Here is a 23,675-nt window from a genome sequence, read left to right as displayed (position 1 = left end):
CATCGGGTTTGTTTTTCTCAGACCAAAAACTGTGACATCACATTAGGCTGTGTCCGATGGTAGTAGTAGTCCGATAATTGAAGCAGGAGCAAATAACTTTAAAAAGGCAACTCAACTAACTTGTCCTGACATGTTTATGTCAGTGATAGAAAGGCGTGTTTGTGATTGATAGCGTAAAAAGTGTAATTAACTTGTTTTAGAGAGGCATGTTCAGGAGGAGACTGATGAATTGGCTCTTATCACAACATTAGTTAATCAATCAAGCGTGTTGTGATTGCGAGAGCATAAAAGCACGTTAAAGTGGAAGTGATTAGCTCTTGTCATAACATTAGTCAATCCGTGGGCATTCCTGTTTTAGAGCCAATTTTTTATTTGACATTCTAGTTGTTGAAATTCTAACTTATTGTAAAGTTTTAGGGAGCGCTTTTAAGTTTTTATGCACCTTCATATGTGTTGCTGCTAAGCCTAATTATAGATAGTTTAGTTTAAGTGAGATTAGTCATGTGAGTTGTGTTGAAATTCAAATGTATTTACTGTAAAACGTTCTATCTGAATTGATAACAAATATTCTTTGTTTCGCTTTGCAGCATTATCCATTTCTCACGCCAATTTTTAAGCTCTTACATTAAATGAATACCGGCTTCAAATAAGTAATCGGCCTCCTTTTAATACGAATAATCGGTATCAATTCTAAAAAACCCATATTGGTGGTTCCCTAAAACACAAGACGGAGTTTCATGATAGAATTTTCACATGTATTTTATCAAACAAAGTTGGCAAAAAAACAAGACATGACATGATGGGCGTGGCCTCCGACTCAGCCAATGGGTCCGAGGGCTTCGTACAACCGTTGGACCGTCACTTCCAACATGTCCTTCAGCGACTCGTCTTCTGCGTCACATGTTACCTCCTGTGGGGAAAAGATGTATATTATAGGACAAATGCAGTTTGAACACTGGTAATGCGAGGGTGCAGACGCTAGGGTGCCATGCTGGGCGGTGTACGGGTGTAGATCGTGGCCAACTGTTATCACGTGCGCACTTGCCTCTTTTTGCTTTCGCTTTTTATATCGGTGAATGGAGTGTTTTAGCCCCTAACTATGCCCCTGAACAAGGCCGGTGCAAGCAGGACAGGTGAAAAAAGAAAAGTTGTTCGTACAACTATTGCCTTTAAGAAAGACATAATAGCCAATTATGAAAGAGGTGTGTGAGTGTCTGATCTTGCCTGCGCCTTCTGCTGACCACCACAAACGTAAGAAATCCCATTCACAATTCTTTTCTTTATCCTTTTTTTTTATTTTTACACGTTCATGTTAGCGTCATCTTCCATACGGAACATTACGCTAACGCGAACGTACGATTAGCCTGGGTTAGCTTCATGTTTACGTTAAACATTCATGGTAAACATTCAGGGAGTTGGAACGGATTAAAACGATATACATTATTTTTAATGGGAAAATTGATTTCGGTGATTGAACAAATCGGTTCTGGAACGGCTTATGGTCGAGAACCGAGGTTCCACTGTACAGGGTTTTGCACACCTTTTTCATTAATGTTAAGAAAAAAATGAGAGCCTATATACCCTAACTCTAACCCCAATCTTATTTTCAGAACCCTAAAATCACCCGAACCCAAACTTGCAGCTCAAACCCTTGATCCTGATCCTAGCACTACACATAACCCGAACCCTACAGTCAGTTTAGAACCCTAATATGGAGCTCAAAACCCATTTCAGACCCTAAATTCAGTTTGATACCCTAATAAAGAGTCTCAACCTTGGTTCTAACCAATCCTATTTTAGAACCATAAACTAAAAGTTTAAAACCCAAGAAACATGGCAACAATTTAACATTTTTACAAGCACTTCACTTAAAATCTTGAATACACAACATTAGAATTCACATTTTTGCTAGGATTTCAAGCACCCGTACAAACACTGTATGAGTTCATTAAAGTTTAAATTCTTATTACTGGTACTGTGTATCACTTCACATCACTATTTTTTTTAACTTGACCACAAGATGGCGCTCTAGGCCTGTGTTGACCATTTTAAATTTCACTGCAAAGTAAACCAAAAATAGGAACCTGGCGCATCGTCTACTTCCAGGACTTATCGGGAGTTGTTTACAAGTGACACAGAGGATAAAGATTTGATTAGATGGGTGATTTGGAGTGAAACTGATAGTATGGTAAGCATGTTATATAAATAACATGTAACATGTAAACGTTAGTATACCGTGTTTGCCTTTTTATTTTAAATTGCCCTTCAAGACGACATCTATGTATTTGGCGTTGGATTGGATAAAATACAGTATTATTGCGCATTGTTGTCCATTGTTTTGACATCTTTATCTCTTTTTACCATTCATGTTGCTGTTCTTTGAAAGCCACACCCTTTAGGGACGTTTTTAGGGAGCAACTTTGAATATTTACACATTTAAGGTATTTTCAATTTACTCCAATATTTATATAATCCTTGTTTTAAGTGTGGTACAGACTATAATGTCATCTGTTTGGGAAAATACTGTATATCATTTTATTTGAGGTATTATTTTCAATGCCATTTTTAATATAACAAAAATATAAATGAAAAACACCTGCCAACTGTAAAATGGGCAATAGAACGATTATATTTATTTTACTATATATTGTTTTTACTTTTATCATTGTACAATATGTTGAGTTAAAAAATTATTTTGACTTCAAATCTCTTGAAACCAAAAGCCGTGCGCTTGTCAGGAACACTTGACTAGAAATAATTCTCAAGGGGTTCGTCCCTTTTCAAAATTTTGGTGAGTACTTGTGTTGCAACAGTTATATATTTAATACTCACGCGTGTTTCTGGATCCACGTAAGCCACGGCGTTGTCCACGGTAACAGTCAGCTTTTCGCCGTCTTTGAAATCCACGCATTCTTCACCAAACATATCACTGCACGCACGTACAACCCTTGTTATCCATACGGTGGTTACTCGCATATAAGCCAACCCCGAGAATGCTTAAAATGAAACACATACCCTAAACATTTCAATGTGTACCCAAAATAGGATGCTTTACAGTGTATATAATATATGGCCGACATGTATTTCGCATTCATGGTCAGGCTTTTCTTTATCAGCAGAATAACACACTAAATAAGAGTTAAATGAGATGTAGTCCCTCTCTTACAAAATTCACGCCGACTCCCCGATTTCAGTATTGTATTTTACAGCTCTAAGTTCGACCTATAGGCGTGTGTATATAGGCTAAAGTACTTCTTTTCTGGGGACTTCACAAGAAAACCCCAGTTGAAAAATCTGTTATGCTCCGTTACGCAATTATGAAATTCGGATACAATAAATACTTGTTGCAAAATCATGTGAAAGAATTAGTTTGCGCTCAATCCATTTTAGAATAAAATGACTGACTGAATAACAAAACATGATTCCAAACAATTCTTAGGATTTTGAACTGGCTAGACATGGACTACAACTAGAAACTAAGACCAAATCTTTGACTGGGACATGAATGAGAACTATAGAGACAAGTTTAACACTAGAAGAGGCCATATTTAGGGGATTCTGTTATATTTGACCACTAGATTTCATCAGATGGTGTAGTGCACCGAGTGCTACAATGAACAAGGAAGAATACAAACTAAAGAGACTCGACATGACCAAAACACACATTTTTCTTATTTTTCTATTGCTCAGCATTGTGCAACTGAAAAAGGGAAAAAAACAAGGCAAAAGTAGGAGAAAGAAATAACAATTTTTACAAAGGAGAACGAGAAAGGAAAAAAATAGAAGAGTACAAGAATTTAAAAAGAAAATGACATCGAGAGAAAAAACAAGAATAGGAAAATGAAAAAAACCCCAAAGGGAATAAAGCAGAAACAAGTATTTTGTTCTCATGGGGGGTTGAGCTTTATGTCATGTAAAAACAAATACAAATTTCTTCACTATTTAAAAAATAATTTACGATCGTTCATGTATTTTTGCTTACTATTGAAATCAATATCGTGCCTATTTTTTTTTTTTACCACTAGTAGGCGCAAAATAATACACAATGTCCCTTTACATAAAAAGGAGTCAAACTTACTGCAGCATCAGTTCCAATCTTTCAATGAAAACCTCCTGGTCAAACACTTCCCGGCGAGCTTCTAGTACTGAAAAGTAAAACAGAATCGGGTGTGAAAGGTCCAACGGGGATTGGGGTTTCACCGACGCTGCGTTTACTGACTCTTCTGGGCGTTGGGGTTGGACTGGACCTCCAGAACCACCGTGGTTACCACGTCGGCGTACATGTCGTTGATCGGGTTGGCTACCCACTGGGAACCACAAAGACGTTTGATTTCACAGCTGTCGTCGTCTCCTCAAAGTATCGCATGGATCCTACCTCCAGAACAACCATGCCTCCCTCGTGGACAAGAGTGATGGATTTGAAGATCTTGACGGTGATCTTCTCTGCCTTTTCCACTTGCTCTACGTCGCCTGAACGCGAACAAATGGGCTCGGTAACCATTCTAAATAGACACAGACTTACCATCAATTCTGGACTACAAGCCGCGGGTTACTTTAGGTGGCAACCTAGTAAGCTGGCTTAGAACTGGTGCGGACCCGGGAATCCGACTGTTTAATTATATCAAAGCATCGCGAGGGCTGGAACCGGGCATTGATGTGATTTCTGCCAAATGCTCTGGATGTCGAAGCGCAGGTAACTATGACTCCCTTCGCTAGCCATATGCCTCCGCATCCAATTAGTGATGCGCATGAATGGATAAAAAAATGTCTACTGTCCATATGGAGTACGATCTTGGCAGAATCAGTGGGGAAATGTCTAGTGCAGAAAAGTAACACGTTGTGCTGCGATCCTGACACTTGTGTCGGCAGCTGTCAATGTGAATTCAATTGGCAATAACATAGATGCAGGAGGAAACATTGTCAAAACAAAATCTCCTTTACTAACAATCACAACAGCCTGTACACTTGCTGAGCCATGCAAATGATATTAAGCTCTCCCATCCCTAGTGCACTTGACAAAGTGATAGAGAGAAGTGTTTCTAACCACAACATAAAAACTCATTAGACATGCCGACACTGGTTAATAACTAGAGGGGTAGAAGTTAATTATCAAGCTGACAGTTATCGGACTAATAACATCCTAATCTGACATCAGTTTCTGGCCCGATTGGAAAGAAATACCCATTATTAGTCACCTGTTGCCACATGAAAATATTCAATTAAACCAACACTACTTGTTAGAAAGATTCCAAGATTTTATGTCTAAATTTTTGTCGCACTCCTGCAATTGATTTTGTATTGACTGCTGCGCTACTTGACTGAGTGTTAGTTACGGACACAATCCAGAAAAGTGTCTTAATAGAGTCTCGTGTTACATTTTTGTACTAGACATTTCCCCGCTGATTTTTTTCAAAAAGTAAAAATGGACGTGAAGGAGTTCATTACTATGGTTGTTTAACTCCGCGGCTTAAAATCTGGTGTGGCTTGTACGAAAACAAAGTTGACTTTGTGAAATGTGCACATGTCGTTTTTAAATCATTTGCGCTCTGTAGTCCAGAATTTACAGGACAGAAATGTTACCTGTGAGACATTTGAGCTGGCTAACCAGCAGTGAGATTGGTCCAGTGTACGGGATGGCCTGAGTCTGTGTGACTGTGCCCACACTCAGGTCTGTGTACTCTGAAATGACAATATCAGTTGACATCGCAACATGAGAAGCATCACACTCAGCAAACTACTCGATGTATTTAGTGTAGCATAGGAAAAAAATGTATTGCCTTAGTGTAACTCATAAATGAGGTCTAAAGCATCAATAGATGAATTTTCCCTTATGAAAAAGTCCACACAACGAGAAAACAAATACAGCATGGCTTGACTTGTTAGCTTGGAAAAAATAAATAAAAAATAGAACAATTTATTTAAAAGCACCTTCAGGACACCTAACGTCACTGTACACAGAAAAAAAACAGTTATGTGAGTAATAAAAATGAATGAATTGATCAGAACAGATAAGGGAAGTGACAATGCTACCAACAAGGATGGCGAAGGTGTAGGGGAGAGGGACAAAGACAGTTGATTGAGAAAAGGTGAAAGTAGGCGGCCTGGGTGATTGTATTTATATGAGAGTGTATGGTCGATAACACCCAGTCTCTTAACCTGAGGGGATGCAAAGACAAAGGATTTCTTGATGGAGAGAGACATAAATTGTGGATTTTGGAAGAAACTTTGTTTTATTTCAGTTTAATTTAAAAATTTGGCTGGGAACCGTTATTTTATTCCAGAGAGGCAGGAGGTGAAAAGGGAGGTTGTTCATGTGGAGATGGGTTTGCAGGAAAGGTAGAGTTGGGTGTCATTTGCAAAGTAGTAGAAAGATGTTGAATTTACAGAAGCTATAGTCCCGGGGGAAAAAAGGGTAGGTTATGAAGAGGAGGGGCCTCAGAACAGAGCCCTGGTGCACACCTCTGGCAACAGGAGCATGGACAGTGGAGAAGGACTTGAGTTAAATGAACATAGTCTGGTCCGTGAGGTAAGAATGGAACCATTAGAGGGGGGTGTGGGTGACTCCAATTGAGGAGTCTCCTGAGGAGGATGGGGTGAGAAATGGTATCGCAGGCAGGACTCAGGTCGAGGGATTAGAAAGAAAAGTCTGCTGCAGTAAGGAGCTTGTAGGTAATTTTGAAGGGTGCCGTTTTTGTGCTGTGACATGAACGAAAACCAGACTGGAAGGATTCAAACAAACTTTTAAAGTGGGATCTGCAGGGAGTTCAGTGGAGAATACCTTTTTAAGGATTTTGGAATTAGAAGGTAGGTTAGAAATATAGCAGAGGTTATTGAAATCTTTTGAATCTGACCCAGGATTTTTTCGGAATAGGCGTGACGGCAGCAATTCTGAAGGCATATGGGACAATATTAGTAAAAAGTGTAGAGTGGATGATGGCAGAAATGAGGAGAAGCAAAGAGAGGAGGCAATTTGACCAGGAATGACTGGATGGGGTCCATCAGATATGTGGAGGGCTTGGATAAACGGATGATGTCGAATGTGTGCGCCAAATCAGAATCCCTAATCTCACCATCACCCTGTGCCATGAGGAAAGAGAATTGTGTGCCTCACTTAACATCTGCAGACACTCAGCACAGTAATATATTACATACTCCTTTTGAATAAAAACATCAAGAGATAAGCAATCATCCATGATGAGGAAAAGTCCAGACGACAAGAATAAAATTACTAGGTGGCTTGACATGCTGTTAGCTAGCTATTACCATCACTAATTCTATTGTCTGTGTCGGAAAAAAATGTCCTTCCCCTGGGGATTTAGATAAATGGCATGGATACCTGCAAGATCCGAAGGCGTGAGGATGTGATAGTTGAAGTTTTTTTTCACGAGGATGCCAGACACCCTCTGCCCTTGAGTGCAGCTCTTGTCAGCTAGCGAACCCATCACCTGCAGCAAACCATACTCGGTATGAACATCTCATCACGTTTCAATACCCGATGCCGTCTACGCACCTTTGCTAGTTTCTCTCCCCGGAAATTGAGCGTGACGGCTTCCGTATTCCTCGGGTTGTGGACCTCGATGTGGACCTCGTCGTTGTCCTCGTACTCGCGGATGAGTGCCGCCTTCAGGCGGGCCATCTCGTTTTGCTCGCCATGGACCAGGATCTGGAAACGGGAGAAGGCGTTTTCGACCTGCCGGGTTGCTCGATGGCGCCCCCCGCAGGCTTACCACGTGGGGTGGTTTGAGCGCTCTGATGAACTCGCTGGTCTGTTGGTAGTCTGTGTGCGCGGAGAAGGAGATGTAGTCCACCGACATCTTCAGCGGGAGCTTCTGACCCGACATGGTGCAGATCTCGTCCGGCTCGGTCATGATGTGCTGTAACGTCACATAGAAAAGTACACTACTTTTTCACAGCAATCATATTAGCTACAAAAGATGCACTTTCATTTGGTTAGCCAAGTAACGATACCAGGTTGATATCAAAGTATAGTGTCCCCTCTATATACGAGCTAGTCCAGCTACGAAAAATTTGAAATACGAGATGTCTTTCGAGCAGAAATCTTACGACATAAAGAATTTCCACACTCTACCACTAGAGGGCCATGTCCTCGAGACCGCGCATCGCCAGCATCAGTTTGTCCTAATTAGGACATTTCCGGCCACAAAGACCTGATCTTGCAGGTTATGTTGTATATTTATCATCCTCCACCATGCATACATCTCCGTTAGCAACCGCCGACTTCCTCCTCACTAAGTGCTCTCAAAAAAACTCACATTTTATTAGTTAATATCGAGACCAGGTAGAAAACATATGTTGGCCTGGAGAGGGATGGGCACCACCAGGATGTACGTGCCCAAGACACACCACAGTAAATGGTGCCCCTACGACCCTGGTCGTTAAGAAATCCAACCAACCATCTTATTACTGGATTTTTATTCTCAATTATGATTTAAATGTTTTTAGCGATCAGGAAGCTATATAGAATAATATGGGATGATATTTGGAGTCAGGAACAGATTAATTTGTTTTCATTCATTTCTTATGGGAAAAAATCGTTCAAGCTATGAGAAATTCTAGATAAGATCTTACTCCAGGAAAAAAAAAATCTCACATGCAGAAAGGCCACTGTATCTGTATTTGCAAACAACTTAATAATAAAAAAAAACTTGAATATACTGTGCTACCTCATGGGCAAATAATCAGTATAAAAAAGAAGGTATCTGCTGCCATCTACTGGTATGGATGTACAGTTACTCAGTTGATGGAGATATTGAACAACGACCTACTTCTTCAAAGATAAAATTGAACAATTTTATGCTGCACACTAATTGTCTTTAGCACAATGGCTGAGGAACACGGACCTAAGAACACATGACCCTAAAATATTCCCCAACAGTTTAAATAGCCCTTAATTGATTTGATGAGTGATTGGCGCACTTCGGGTGTGCCCACGCACCTTGGCGAGGGTGCCCTCCACGCAGTATCCGGCGATGATGACGCCATTCCTCTTGTCAGTGCACCAGCTCTCAAACAGTTCTCTAGACAAGCCGCTTTGCATCATTCCGGGAGACGCCATTACCACGCTGGGCCCGATGTCGTCAAAGTGGTCCATGCTCTGCCGCACAAACACACAGTGGTGATGATTCCCCATTTCCTAGGAAGATTCTGACAAGCCGACAGAAGAGTCTCATAAACTTGTATTATTACTGAATATATTTTGAAATACTTTATATATTATCTATCTATCGTACTCCAGTGTTATTGTTATTGTATAGTGACTTGTTTACCTGACTGCCCATTTTACACATCTGGTTAGCCGCTCCTCTTGCACTCTTTGCACTACTGTACAATACTATACATAGCTATAATTATTTAGTATATTATTAGTACTTCAATACTCCAACTCAATACATTTTATTTATATTTGTACAGTCAAGGAAACTGTGCGGGTCAGATGTATCGACATTTCGTTCTGTATACACGTGTACAAGAATGACAATAAAGTATATCTGAATCTGAATATGATATAAATGCCAAGTAAGTGTAATTCTCTTTATATAAATGATCGAAAACGCCACGGTGTGTATTTGTGCTACGAATCTCTGTCAGAAGGACTCTAGATCAGTCAGTTATTTTCCCTTGCTGAAGCGCACACTCTAAGGCAATCAGTATTAATCTCTACACTATTGTTGGTTGGTTGTTTCTCTACACTTTAAAAGATGACATTCGGTTGTTGCGGTGTTTGTTCCGCCCCGCCGGCACTGTGATTAGACGGCTGGGTACAATGTGACATTGACTAGCGGCTCGTTTTCCCCCAAGTTGAACATTTTTCTCCTTTTACATCCAGAAAAAGTTTGGCGCAGAGCGTTTCGCCCTGTAAACCTGACCAGAGCCTTTTCAACACAGCGTAAAAACGCGGCGCTACTATTGCAAACAATTCAAAATAACAGAGCAAAGTAAGAAAACGCTTAAATAGACGCAATGTGCATTTGATAGATTATGTGTCGCTCATGAGTTGTGCTTTATAATAACCTCCTGTAAACCATCGAAGAAGAACCGGCATTCTGTCATAACAGCAATCACAAAATAATCGGTACTGATATTCACTGTATTTTCACGTTCATTGGGCGCACACGGAAGTCTCAAATTTCATTCACAGTGGGCCTTTTTGGCGGACATAACCGAGGACAGCAGTGTGGGATTCCCCACAAATTTTTTTGATACTCACACTTGTTGCTGTATTAAAGGCCGTCGCATGAGACTCGCATCCAATAAGCTGGTGCGCCGTATGAGCCGACAAAAAAAATAATTATTCGAACCACAGAAAGTGCTCCCTTTAAAACAGTGCGTCTGATGGGTGTGAAAACACAGTAATACTGAAATGTACCAAATCACCCATACGAGCAATCATTCGATTTAAAACCAGGGTTGGGTAGGGTTACTTTAACTGCATTACTTTCAATTACTTTCGGATGACTCCAATACCAAATATGCTAAAAAAAGACAAAATAAACTAAATATGAATCAAATGATGACTCACAACATGTGGTAAGCTTCCTCTCCTGGCTTTGATCTCTTTGATCTCCGGCATAACTAACATAAAATGCGACGGAAACAAAATGAAAATAAATCCAAACAGCTTGCCAACATCATTTTTGCCGTTCCATGTATTCCGTTACTCCCCAAGCCTGCACAAAATTGAGTCATTTGATTCATATTTAGTTTCTTTTGACTTTTATTCGCATATTTGGTATTGGAGTAATCCAAAAGTAATTGAAAATAATCCAGCTAAAGTAACCCTACCCAACCCTGTTTAAAACTGACATGGGTGATTTTGTCTGTGTACTGGCTAATACCATAAAATAGTACAGCATTGGCATTGGAACGATATTTTTATTCTAATTAGATGATGAGTAGTTACGTTTTCATTTAACTCCCGTCTCATTTTCAATACTTTGTGTGTTATTGCCTTTCATAATAACTGTATTGACGATGAAATATTTTACAAGGGCACACATTCATCATAGATCTAGCTTCTTGATTTTGCTCTCCCAAAATTCAAACGGATTATATATGTAAAAACAGAAATCGTAAACTTCTCCACAATTTGAAGTCAATTTGAAGCGTAAGCGAGGCGTTCGAGACCTTAAGGTTGCTGATGTGTTTGAAGACGAAGGGATTGTTGACGTTGATGGCCTTGCGGATCTTGTCGTTCATGGCGTTGATGTAGGTCTGGTAGACGGCCATGCACTTCCTGGCCAGCGAAGATGCGTAGTAGATAGGAATGTCGTGCAGCTCGGGGTGGTTCTGCCAGTATTCGTCTAAAAAAAAAAAAAAAAAGATGGGTTTGCAGGAAAGGTAGAGTTGGGTGTCATCCACAAGGCAGTAGCAAGAGATGTTGAATTTACGGAAGCTATAGCCCTGGGGGGGAAAAGGTAGGTTATGAAGAGGAGGGGCCTCAGAACAGAGCCCTGGTGCACACCTGTGGCAACAGGAGCAAGGAGTCTTTTTGCTAGTTCTTATTTAAAGGGACAGTGTGTCATATTTAGTGTCTCCTAGTTGTACAAAAACTTTCCAGTAAAAAAAAAAAAATATTTGTGTACTCGGCAAAAATACTTTGACTAACCAATGTTAATTTTTATACATTTGTATGTCTTTTACATAGTGGAATCTCTAAGTGCCGCCATGTTTGTCTCCATTTTGTTGCTTGCTATATCATTGGTTTTCGTTCTCTTTAAAAAAAAGTGCCTTCCAGTGGTCACGTATTACACTGTGGCTTTAATATGTCAAATCATTCAAACACATTTTAAAATGCAGAAATAAACAGAAAGGCTTTTGCTACATTACTAACAATTTGTCAAACATATCCAAAATCAGGGATTTTAAAGAACGGTGTGGAGGGGCTCTCTAAATGCTGGCTACAGCCCTGGACTGTGGCCCCGTTTACAGATTCACTCTCCTGTTCTCAATCTTTTAGTCTTTCCTTTTCTCCCTCTCCCCCTTTTCCACTCTCTCCATTTGTCAATTTGTCAACCTCCTCCTGTGCCTCTCTCAAATTCCTTTATTTTGTCTCTTTCTCTCTCCCCTGTTTTTTCCCTTTTTTTTTTACATGTTCCTCTTTCATTTTCCTTTCGTCTCTCGTTCCTTTCTTTTTATATATTTCACTTTTTTTGTCCATCTTTTCATGTATCTTAGCTCTTTTTTGTTTTTCCATTCTCTCTTCCCTTTTTGCTTTCAATCCACACTTTACTCTCTCATTGATCCTTTTTTTGTTTCACTTCTGTCTCCAATTCTCTAATGGTCTCTTATCTAGCGCTCTACCTTTGTCTTTCTTTCCCTACTTTTTCACTCATCTTTTCTTTCTCTTTTTGGTCTTTTTTATTTCTATTTTTGTCTATGTTGTCTTCCTTGTCCTATGTGTTCTTACCCTCTTTTATCCATTTTGAGTGTTCACTATTTGTTTTCCTCTTCCTTTTCTGTTTCTATCACTCTTTTTAACTCTCTCTGTGTCTCTTTAACCTTTATATTTCTCTTGTTTTTCTTGACTCCTTTACATGTATTTCCCTCTCTCCATCTTCTCTCACGCTCCCTTTTTCTACCCTGTCGTTTTACTTTTCCCATTTCTCTCTTGCGCTTTCTCTGTCCTATTCCTCTTTCTCTTGCTTTCTTTTACCCTCCTTTAGCGGTCTCTCACTTTTCCAACCCTATGTCTCTCTTAATTTCCTATTTCTCTCTCGCTCCTTCCTATACTGCCCTTTAGCGGTCTCTCCTGTATTTCAGGTACTCTATTTTTTTCCCTTTCCTGTTACTCTCATACTTTACTCTTTCTATCTTTTCTCTACTTTACTTTCTTGTCCCCCACCAAAGCAATCCTGACCCAACATCCCCTCCAATCACATAGCTAACACACAAGCAATGAGTAGCTCGGTCTAAAAAACATTAATTACGTCTCGGAGAATCCAAACCAAAGTAAACACGCCAAATCGGTAAAAACTAAGATAAGAGCTAGTCACCTAAGATGAGCAGCAGCTCCTGCGCCCGCCCGAGAGCAAAGACAGGAATCAGGCAACGTCCTTCTCGGTTGACAATGTCATGGACCGTGTTGCAGAAACGCGCCTCGCGTTCCTCGCGCTTTTCGTGGATGTGTGTCCCATAAGTGGACTCCTAAAAAAAACAGCACAACCATATAAAACCAGTACACGGCGTCGCAAACACAGTTCGAGCGACCGCCGACCGTGATGAGGATGTCCGGCTTGACGCTGGGTATCTCCGCCGCCATCAAGTGTCGATCTTCCTGACGCGAGAAGTCACCTGTGTATAACAGCTTCGAACACACAAAAAAACGATTACGGAACCTTTCCTTTTGCGCGTGTTGTTCCCGTCGGCGATGTGGTACCTTGACGCCGGCGATTTCTATCATAAACATGGCGGCGCCCAGGACGTGTCCGGCGTGGTAACACCAGAACTTGATGCCGGCCACTTCCTTGACCTCGTGGAAGTTAATGGTCTCGATCTTGTCCATGCTGTCCTCCAAGTCAGTCTCCGTGTACAACATCTCGTCGGCGGATATGTTGCTGTAGGTAGATCAAAATCGGGAAGATTATCAAAAAAATTCCATTCCTTTGGTTCCATTCTGTTCCTTTGTGAGTCAATCCACAGCAATCTTCAGGGTTGGGTAGGGTTACAGTGGAACCTCGGTTTTCGAACGTCTCTCAGTTCGAACAAATCGGAGTACGACCAAAACTTGAGAAATTCTTGCTTGGCTGTTCGGACGCCGGTAATGTGTGAGTGCGTACGCTAGGGTGCGATGCTGAGCGGCGTACGGGTGTTTTAGCCCCTTATTATGCCTCCGAAGAAAGTCCGTGCAAGCAGCACAATTGCTACAGGTGAAAAAGGAAAAGTAGTGCGTACAACTATTGAATTTAAGAAAGAAATAATAGACAAATATGAAGGAAGTGTGCAAGTGCCTTCTGCTGACCACCACAAAGGTAAGAAATCCTATTCATAAGATTACAACAACGCGAACGTACGATTAGCCTGGGTTAGCTTTAAGTTTACGTTAAACATTGAGGGTGTTGGAACGGAGCCCAACATTGAGGGTGTTGGAACGGAGCCCCCTTTCCAATGAACCGCTCACCACTTGTTGTGGAGACCCAGGTGCTAAATGACTTGTTACCTGATTTTTTATTTTTACACGTTCATGTTAGCGTAATTTTTCATACGGAAGATTACGATAACGCAAACGTACGTTTAGCCTGGGTTAGCTTTATGTTTACGTTAAACATTCAAGGTAAACATTCAGGGTGTTGGAACGGATTAAAAGGATTTACATTATTTTTAATGGGAAAAATGATTTCGGTGATCGAACAAATCGGTTTTCGAACAGGGTTCTGGAACGGATTATGGTCGAGAACCGAGGTTCCACTGTACTTTAACTTGATTACTTTTGGATTTACTCCAATACCAAATATGCTAATAAAAGACAAAATAAACTAAATATGAATAAAATGATATTCATATTCACAACAAGCTTTCTCTCCTGGCTTTGATCTCTGGCAAAACTAACATAAAATGCGAAAATAAATCCAAACAGCTTGCCAACATCATTTTTGCCGTTCCATGCATTCAGTTACTCCCCAAGCCTGCACAAAATGTAGTCATTTGATTCATATTTAGTTTCTTTTGTCTTTTATTAGCATATTTGGTATTGTAGTAGTCCAAAAGTAATTGAAAGTAATCCAGTTAAAGTAACCCTACCCAACCCTGGGAATCTTTATATATGTTTGAGCAGTATGAATTCTTAATCGAGGACTTTGTGATACTGCGTACTGATCCGACCAGTACATCTACATCAAAAAGCAGTTTCAGTGGCTTGCAAAACTAGTTGGCCCCCTTGAACTTTGTGACCTTTTGCCACATTTCAGACTTCACAGATATAAAACTTTAATTTCTTGTGAAGCATCAACAATAAGTGGGACACAATCATGAAGCGGAACACATTTTATTGGATATTTCAAACTTTTTTAACAAATAAAAACGAAAAAGTGGGCGTGCAAAATGATTCAGCCCCATTAAGTTAAGACTTTGTAGCGCCACCTTTTGCTGCGATGACAGCTGCAAGTCGCTTGGGGTATGTCTCTATCAGTTTTGCACATCGGGAAACTGAAATTTTTGCCCATTCCTCCTTGCAAAAAAGCTGGAGCTCAGTGAGGTTGGATGGAAAGCGTTTGTGAACAGCAGTTTTCAGTTATTCCACAGATTCTCAATTGGATTGAGGTCGGGACTGTGACTCGGCCATTCCAACACCTTGATATGTTTTTTGCTGAAACATTCCATTGTAGCTTTTGATTTCTGTTTTGGATCATTGTCTTGTTGGGAGACAAATCCCCGTCCCAGTCTCTGGTCTTTTGCAGACTCCATCGGGTTTTCTTCCCAAATGGTCCTGTATTTGGCTAAATCCATCTTTCCATCAATTTTAACCATCTTCCCTGTCCCTGCTGAAGAAAAGCAGGCCCAAACCATGATGCTCCCAACACCATGTTTGACTGTGGGGATGGTGTGTTGAGGCTGATGAGCTGTGCTGCTTTTACGGCAAACATAACGTTTTATATCATGATGTTTGAAGACTGATATGTGGCAAAAGGTCACAAAGTTCAAAGATGCCAAATAGTTTCACAAGCCACTGTAATTGTGGACAAAAACAAAAAGGAAGCGCCAACTATTGAGAGGCCTCATTTATCACTTTATCATTTACCTGTATGGGTACCAAATAAATAAAAACAAGGATGACCTTATATTTGTATCAAAGGCTGTGGTCTGCTACTGGACTGGTCCGTAAAGTAAATCAAAAATAGAGATATGGGAAAATTACCAGTATATCTTTCAGGACGACTTTTTTTGTAGTTCCAACATTGGTTTCTGGCACCATGAGTAAAAAGTGTAAAATTGAGATACAATCTAATGCAGGGGTGACCAAACGTTTCAGAAAGTGGGACAGATTTGGTGAGCTGAAAATGTGTGAGGGCCGACTACACAGCCTGGCATTCTTTGACCCTCGGGGAAAAGTTTGCAGTGCTTGGTAGTTTTCCTTAGCAGCCTTTAAATTTGACTCGCAGGGTTTCGTGAAAAAGCACTGTTGTGCTGTTAAAACCCCTTCCAGTTGCATTACTCATTCACAGCATTATTTTACAGTTTATTTTTGTAGTCAGCATGTTTTGTCTGGTAGTGACTCTTAAAACAGTCACAGTCTCTTGGCATATTAGGCAAACCGCTTGTTTTGGATTTTTGTAAAATGAAATACTCCAAATTCCATTTGAAGCAGAGGCACTCAGTCAACTTTACTTTTTTATTTTAAGTTGCCATGCCAGAAATGGGGTGGGCTAAAATTCTCAGAGAAAGCCAAGAGCAAGGTGGCCAAAAGGTTACTGCCATCGTATGGTGAAATGGTGATTTTTATTTTTTTGGTACAAATTGATTTTATACTACAGTCAACACAACTGGCGGGCCACATATTATGAATTTTATGACAGAGGTCGCGGGACAGTAAAAATTTGATCACGGGCTGGACTTTTGTCATGCCTGATCTAATACCTTTATGTATGTCTTTGGTAAGGTTTTTAAAAAAAAAACAAATGTTCGTCTAACAATATAGGGTGATAACCTGATGCAAACATTGATTATTGTAAACTGAATGGTGGACACTGATAAAGGTAAGTAAATGTATATTACATGTTGCCTCACCATTGTTCCCACTTTGTTTTTTATTTCTAAAATCAAGGACTGTCGAAGCCAATCAACAAATTCCTCCAGTACCATTAAAAGAAGAAATCCGTTGTGAATCATGTGTGTTGCAGATCCACACAATAAATTCGCAATTTACATATGACATTTGTAATCTTGAGTGTGCATTGATCAAGACTTAAGATTTTTATATTTAGAGTAAATCACAAATATACTTGCAGATCTGAACAATATGTGTGTAAATTTTACTGTGATAGATCTCGCTCTACAGGCCCTATAGGTGTTGGGTGAAAATTATGCTACTATGTAGCTTACATTTTCAGTTGTAGGAAGTTTATCCTATTACAATTTACCGCTGGGAAGCACTACATGAATTCTTTGCATGGCCCACAATGGATTCGTAATCCTTGCACTAATACACATTTTATAGTGGCCGTTTAGGTGTAGCATGCACCCGTCATCTTGGGGGGCGATGACGCTTCATAGAACGTCATTCAAACCAATGCCAGCTGCCCTAAAACCACGAGGGAAAAAAACTTCCATAATTGCTACGTAATCCTTGCACGAATACACATCTCCATTTAATGTGACGTCTATCAAGTCAGACTGCCGCGAAAGATGGCAACAATTTTAAGCATTTACCAGCACTTCACCCAAAATTCAAGCACTTTTTTCAAACCTTAAAAACACAGTAAATTTCAAGCACTTCCGAAGATTTCAAACACCTGCACAAACCCAGTAGAATGCTTCACACGGGCGTGCATGTGAACAGAAACGTGAAGTGGTTAAATGTCAGCACACTCCATGACCCGGGTTCGATTCTTGTTGCATAAAACGTTTTGTGATTTTGTGATAAAACGGTATATTTTGTGTAAAAATTGGCTTATACCTATTTCTAAAAGATTTTCTTGTACGCTTAACTGCCTTTTACCATAGGACTCAGTAATATGTATGCAGGATAAATTAGTTCTAAATAAATTGACTGATTGTAGTACAAGTACTCAAAAATGCTATGTCCTACGTCATGTTGGATTGACTTATTACAAGTACAAGTGAGAAAAATCTAATAAAATCATGGTTTTTCATCACTTCAGTAATGCCTTAATGATAATATACCTTATCTAATGTCAATTTCAGTGATTAGTGCAGTTTTCTGGTTTAAAATATCTAAAATATTCTGTGTCCCAGTGTGAAGATTCTCCCCCCGTTACTCTTATCAGAGTTTTGTAGAAAACATTTGCATCACATGACTCTGATGTAACACTATTTTTGGAGGGAACATTTTTAAGGAGAAGAAGAATAAGTACCACTCTCGTCAACCGTTTTTTCACTGTTTTATTATGGTTTAACATGTCTACACCAGTACACTTATTTAAAGTGGGAACCAATATTTTTGGTAATCTTAACAATACAATTAATAAACTTGTTAAAATCTTTAACAGTAATTATCATGTAATAGCTTATTTTTCATCACATTAGTAGTAATGCTAACTTAAGCATAAAATGTTACTGTTACTGCTATGCACTGTAACAGGGGACACGTGAAGCTACAAGGTCAACATGCAGTGTTCTCGTTTGCCCGCGTCCTAGAGGCATCATTTTTGCTGGGGAAACTTAGTGTCAAATAACGTGCGTCCCCGGGACGCAACTTTTTTGACATCAAATTGTCATTATTACTTTTTCTTTTTAACAAAGATTTACCGCACTCCAAACTTTTCATCAGGCAGACCCGCCATTGTTGTTTTAGTTTCGCACCGATCTCAGCAAATGAGATCTCGTTGCTTCGAGATTACGTCATTGTTGTGGCGGTTGTCGAGTGAAAGAGAAGTATGCCTCCGAAAAAACAGTTGGAATTAGGTGCAAATCAACAAAAAATTGGTAATTTCTTCAGTGTCAGTAATAAGTTGAAACATAATCCAGAAAGTGGTAACAACGGCAATAATTCCGGCACGAAAAAATGGCGGAGAAATTCTTCAAAAGATCGCGCAGGCAAGGAAAACACGTGTGTTGAAGCGAACGATTCGACGAAAGATAAAAAACAAGAGAATATTCACGGCAAGAAAAGGACTTTTCTGCCAAAATGGACTAAATTATATTCCTGATTACGCTGTGAGGAGGATGATAATGGAGGCTACATGTTCTGTGATGCGTGCACCCAGCAACACAAGCGTATGAAGGTGCATCTTACAAAACAATTGGACCTTGAGAAGGCATTACAACTGGGGCGGGACAGCAAACCACAAAAATATATGAACTGAAAAATTTGAAGTGATTAAAACTGCATGAATATATAGACTAATATTTCAGCAATATTATTTTGTATAATGTACAATATTTTTGTGAACCGAAAAATCTCAAGTGATAACTGCTTTGTATAACCAATTAAGTGTGATGATTAAAACTGAATGAAAATATAGGTTAAAATTCTACATTTGTCGCCGATTTACAATTTCAACCTCGATAACACTACATTTTGGGGACCCATAGATCTCTGTCGGGACCCATAGATTTTTGAGCATGTGAGTCCCTGGGACCCATCACTTTTCACAGGTAAAATGAACACTGAACATGAGATCTAAACTTGGGGATTTTACACATGTATTGGTTTTTATTATCAAACTATCATGTATTCATTTGGTGTTTACGTTGAAATGATATGCATATATTTGTAAGGGAATGGCACCATTGTCTGCATCTGAAAAGCAGCGGCGCTACAGGGCTCGCCGTGATGCCAATTTGGGGTTTTAAGGTGAACCTTAGAGTCTGGAAAATATGGTAATTGGAGTTTTATCCAGCAAAAAAAATAGTTCAATATCGAAGCAGATCCAGTTTTATACCAAGACGCAACACACCTGACTTTCACGTAGTCGGACAGCAACCATCGGTAAATGGCCTTGCTGGCGTGTGTCATGAACGTTCGTCCCTTGAAACTGGTCTTCTGCAGGAACCAGGGCAGAGCTCCACAGTGGTCTAAATGGAAGCTGAACATAATCGAGGTTATATAAATGAGTGGGAAATTCTTACATTTTGAATGACAAGGATATAACTATTGACTGACTGGCTGATGAGCAAGAGGTCGATCTCAGCCGGGTCGATGAGGTCAATGTACGGCAGCGCATCCATGCCCTCCAGGCCAGGATGGATACCACAGTCCAGCTGTGAGGAGGGCGGCATTCGTTACATCATCGCAAAACATTACAAAAAAGGCGCGGGAGCTTATACGTACCATGATTTTACGTCCTTTGAACTCCAGGATGATGCAGGACCGTCCAACCTCTTGGCCTGCTCCGCTGTACAAGAACAGGGAAAAACAATAAGTATATATTAATAAAGTGCGAGGTTGACAAAAAAATGATTGTTCACTTATTGTTGTTCTTGTGAAGGCACTACCAAGAGTACTTAACGTTAAAAAATGTACCGTATTTTCCGCACTATAAGGCGCACCGGGTTATAGGGCGCACCCCCAAAAAAATTGTTTTTGGTCCTATATTTTCCATACATAAGGCGCACCGGATTACAAGGCGCTACAATAGGAACGTTGAAAAAACCGTCAGATAGTTCAGTCAAACTTATTACCCCCTTAACATTCCGAAAGCTTGCAAAGAAGCAAATACGTGTCTCAGACATGTACGGAAACCGTGTCTGGACGATGTCACCAATCACTCAAATGTATTGTTCCAAATATCATTCGGAAGGTTAAAGTCTTGGGATTCAAGAAATGCCAAACATTTCTTAGTTTCCATTTTATTTTTTGCTGGCAACTGTGTGGACAGCAAAGAAATAATTTTATTGTGCAGGGAAACAGGGTTCTTTACTGTGCATATGACAATAAACACTTTGAATTGAATTTAGTTTAAAAATAGACACATCACAGAAACATCAAGTTCGTTCTAAAACAAGATACCGGGAAAATATAAAGCCGCACAGCTCACCTAAGTTCTCTTGCAGCCATCGCGTTCAATAATGATACGTAACCATGGTCTTCTTAAAAGCGTGAGTGGAGTAAATCCAGGAGAGTAAAATATTTACAAATACAGAATGGTAAAACATGTTTCCTCTATGCCGTAGACAACCAAACTTGCTATTCACATTCATCTTTTTCGGCCAATTGCAGGCTTTGTTTTGCCCCTTTAGCCTATGCGAGCTAGGGTGGTCCTTAATGGGGGTCGAAATTTTTTTTTTTTAAATATTGGGCTCTGACCCCCCGCATATGTTCTTATATCGATAAAAACACACTGTGTGCAATTTTGAACAATTTGGATAATATTTAGAGGTAGCTCAACGACTTTGAAATTTCCCCAAATGGTAAAATTTTGGCAATTTTCGAAAAAAAACGGAAATCTTAACCCTATGTGTACGGCGTTTTAGAACATCCAATTTCAGTCCATTGCTTATAATTGTAACACAAGAAAAGTTACAAGTAACTTTGTACACTAGGTCTGATATAATGTGCGAAAAATCCTTATTTTTCATACCAAAATTTCAGAGGCCTTGAGCGACCTCTAAATATCCTTTGATTTTGATGAAACTTTGCCTAATTACGTTTTGTATATATTGGAACATATTCAAGGGGTCAGAGCATGAAATTTTAAAAGTCGAAAAATAAGGACCACGCTAATGCGAGCCTGTAAATGATAAAAAAGATCCGCCCCCTTTACCTCCGAATAACTTTAGCCAATAGTAATCATTTCAAATTATGATTGACACATTGGCTGGGAAATGAAACGCCGGCGTATGTATCCCAGCATACACAGCGGACCACATCGCCTACGAGGAAAAATCTAGTCGGCAGCTGCTTGCCTTTGTTGCGAGACCTTGCGACTTAATATTGATCCACATATAAGGCTGTATTATAAGGCGCATGGTCAGTTTTTGAAAAAAATAAAGGCTTTTAGGTGCGCCTTATAGTGCGGAAAATACGGTACCTTAAAAATAGATAACTCTTTAATGCAAAAAGCATAGCACTTACCTTCCCTCTATCTCAGGGGTTGGAAACCTTTTTGACTCAAAAAGCCATAAAAGCAAAATATTTTGATGTGGCCACACCATATATTTGAAGACAAACTTCAACAAAATCGCTAAATCCAATCTCCAGAGAAAAGCTTATTCAAAAGCTTATTTTATTTCACTGAGTGACGTTCGATAAAATCTATGAAATAATGAAAATGCCAAACCCTGTCTCCCATAACGATACATCACTTATAATCTGTTTCTCTTCTGCAGTCACTTAAAAGTGTTAAAAATTTTGACTGTCTTTTTGTCATAAAGGTGCGAGCAAAGTTATTTTGTAAAAATGTCACAAAATTCTGCAAGCGATGATCCCGACGTATTTACCTTCCGTGCACTCGGCAGAAGGCAAGAGACAGAAGGGAGTGTTTGCGCTCTGTGCATAGAAATGAGCGCTTTTCAAGTCAATGAAGCGCTTTACAATGCGCTTTACCTTTTACCCATTCACACACTCACACACAAATAGCGGCCGTGCAGCCATGCAAGGCGCCAACCTGCTTAATGGGGACATTAGGGGTTCAGTGTCTTACCGAAAGACACTTTGACATGTAACACGGAGGAGCCGGGGTTCGAACCTGTGATCTCTTGATCCCCAGACGAACGCTCTACCTCCTGAGCTAATGCAACCCCCTACCAAAAATTTACAATGATATCAATTTTGTATCCATATGCTCTAGTGAAAAGACCCATTAGTGCAGGGGTAGGGAACCTATGGCTCGGGAGCCATATATGGCTCTTTTCATGAGTACGCATGGCCTCGAAATAAAATGTAACTATCGCACGTCTCTCTGTGGCGTTCCAAAGTCAAGTGATTTCATCCCGATTTTGGTCCATATAAAGCCGAAGCAACTTAATGCAGAAGTTTGATAAGAAACCATTTAAACTGATAAATAAAAACGCTGGCAAACGACTTTGATTGGGTGAGCAGTACAGGTGGGCGGATCCCTGCACACTTCTCTCTCTCTCGCTGAGTGCAGTCTACACCGAAAGTGAATATGACGATATGCTTATGGTTTGCAGTCATTTGTGACATTTTTACAAAAGAACTTTGCATGCACATTGTTTTGAAACCGTCATTAACGACAAATTTCATGGAAAAAATTACCTCAACACTCTGAAGGAAGACAAATTGTAAATGGCATATTTACATTGATTTGGGACACAGGATTTGACATTATTATCATTTCATACATTTGATGAAATCATCAAATGACACACAGTGAAATAAAATGTTCTGAAGAATTAGCTTTTGTCTAGAGAGCGTGTCTGTCAGTTTTTTTTCAATTTTGTCTGAAAATATATGATGTGGCTCGCTCAATTCCTTTTTAAAACATTTTTTGCTTTTATGGCTCTTTGGAACAAAAAGGTTCGCGTGCCATACGTGCCCGTGAAAAAAAACAATCTTGTCCCAGAGGAAGAAAGAGTGTTCATCGTAAACAATGATATATTTTTTTCTTATGTTCAAACATAAGCAACGAAATTTTGGGTTCGTATTTCAGGTAAGTGCATATACAGTACGTGTGGGAAAACTGAAATTGCAACTTTGTTGCTGAAAAGATAAAGCGCTCGCAAACACAATTGGGGTCGACAAAACCAATTCGGAAACAGTTAAGAATAAACATATTTAGATTCTAAATATTTAATTCAGTAAACACGCGTCTTTATGTTCACGTTTATCCCAGGAAAAATGGTTAATTCGGAAGTCGAACAGATGAAGAAGTATTAAGCACTCACAGCGGACGAATAAGCAGTTGGTCGCTCTCCTCAGCAGGGACATTTGCGTTGCTTTTTCGTTTAGTCGACATGATTAATTTGAGAAAAGCAGCAAAGTGCCCACAAAATTGTCATTAATTCGTAAATGCGGTCCAATGTGCGAATTTTAAGTTTGCTGTGCGTTCATGTCCGGTTTTTCTTCTTCGGTGACAATT

At 39.8% G+C, this 23,675-nt stretch overlaps 1 protein-coding gene across 1 annotated transcript; it reads right to left on the bottom strand.

Annotated features, from left to right (window-relative positions):
- Nucleotides 1-741: 741 nt before the first annotated feature.
- On the bottom strand, nt 742-23,675 carry cpsf3 (cleavage and polyadenylation specific factor 3). The gene is made up of 18 exons (XM_088324691.1): nt 23,482-23,675; nt 19,967-20,030; nt 19,799-19,896; nt 19,593-19,721; nt 13,397-13,574; nt 13,235-13,324; nt 13,014-13,164; nt 11,146-11,321; nt 8,957-9,115; nt 7,728-7,874; nt 7,511-7,663; nt 7,337-7,445; nt 5,581-5,679; nt 4,376-4,470; nt 4,220-4,307; nt 4,079-4,145; nt 2,833-2,929; nt 742-910 (listed from the first exon to the last, which is right to left on the bottom strand). Exons 1-18 carry the CDS (start codon nt 23,550-23,552, stop codon nt 818-820), a joined length of 2,064 nt encoding a protein of 687 aa, XP_088180817.1. The 5' UTR covers nt 23,553-23,675; the 3' UTR covers nt 742-817.

The sequence above is a fragment of the Urocampus carinirostris genome, chromosome 20 (assembly GCF_059441175.1).
Source record: "Urocampus carinirostris isolate Australia breed hairy pipefish chromosome 20, RoL_Ucar_1.0, whole genome shotgun sequence".
Taxonomy (NCBI): Eukaryota; Metazoa; Chordata; class Actinopteri; order Syngnathiformes; family Syngnathidae; genus Urocampus; species Urocampus carinirostris.
This window is presented reverse-complemented; position numbering and strand designations above follow the sequence as displayed.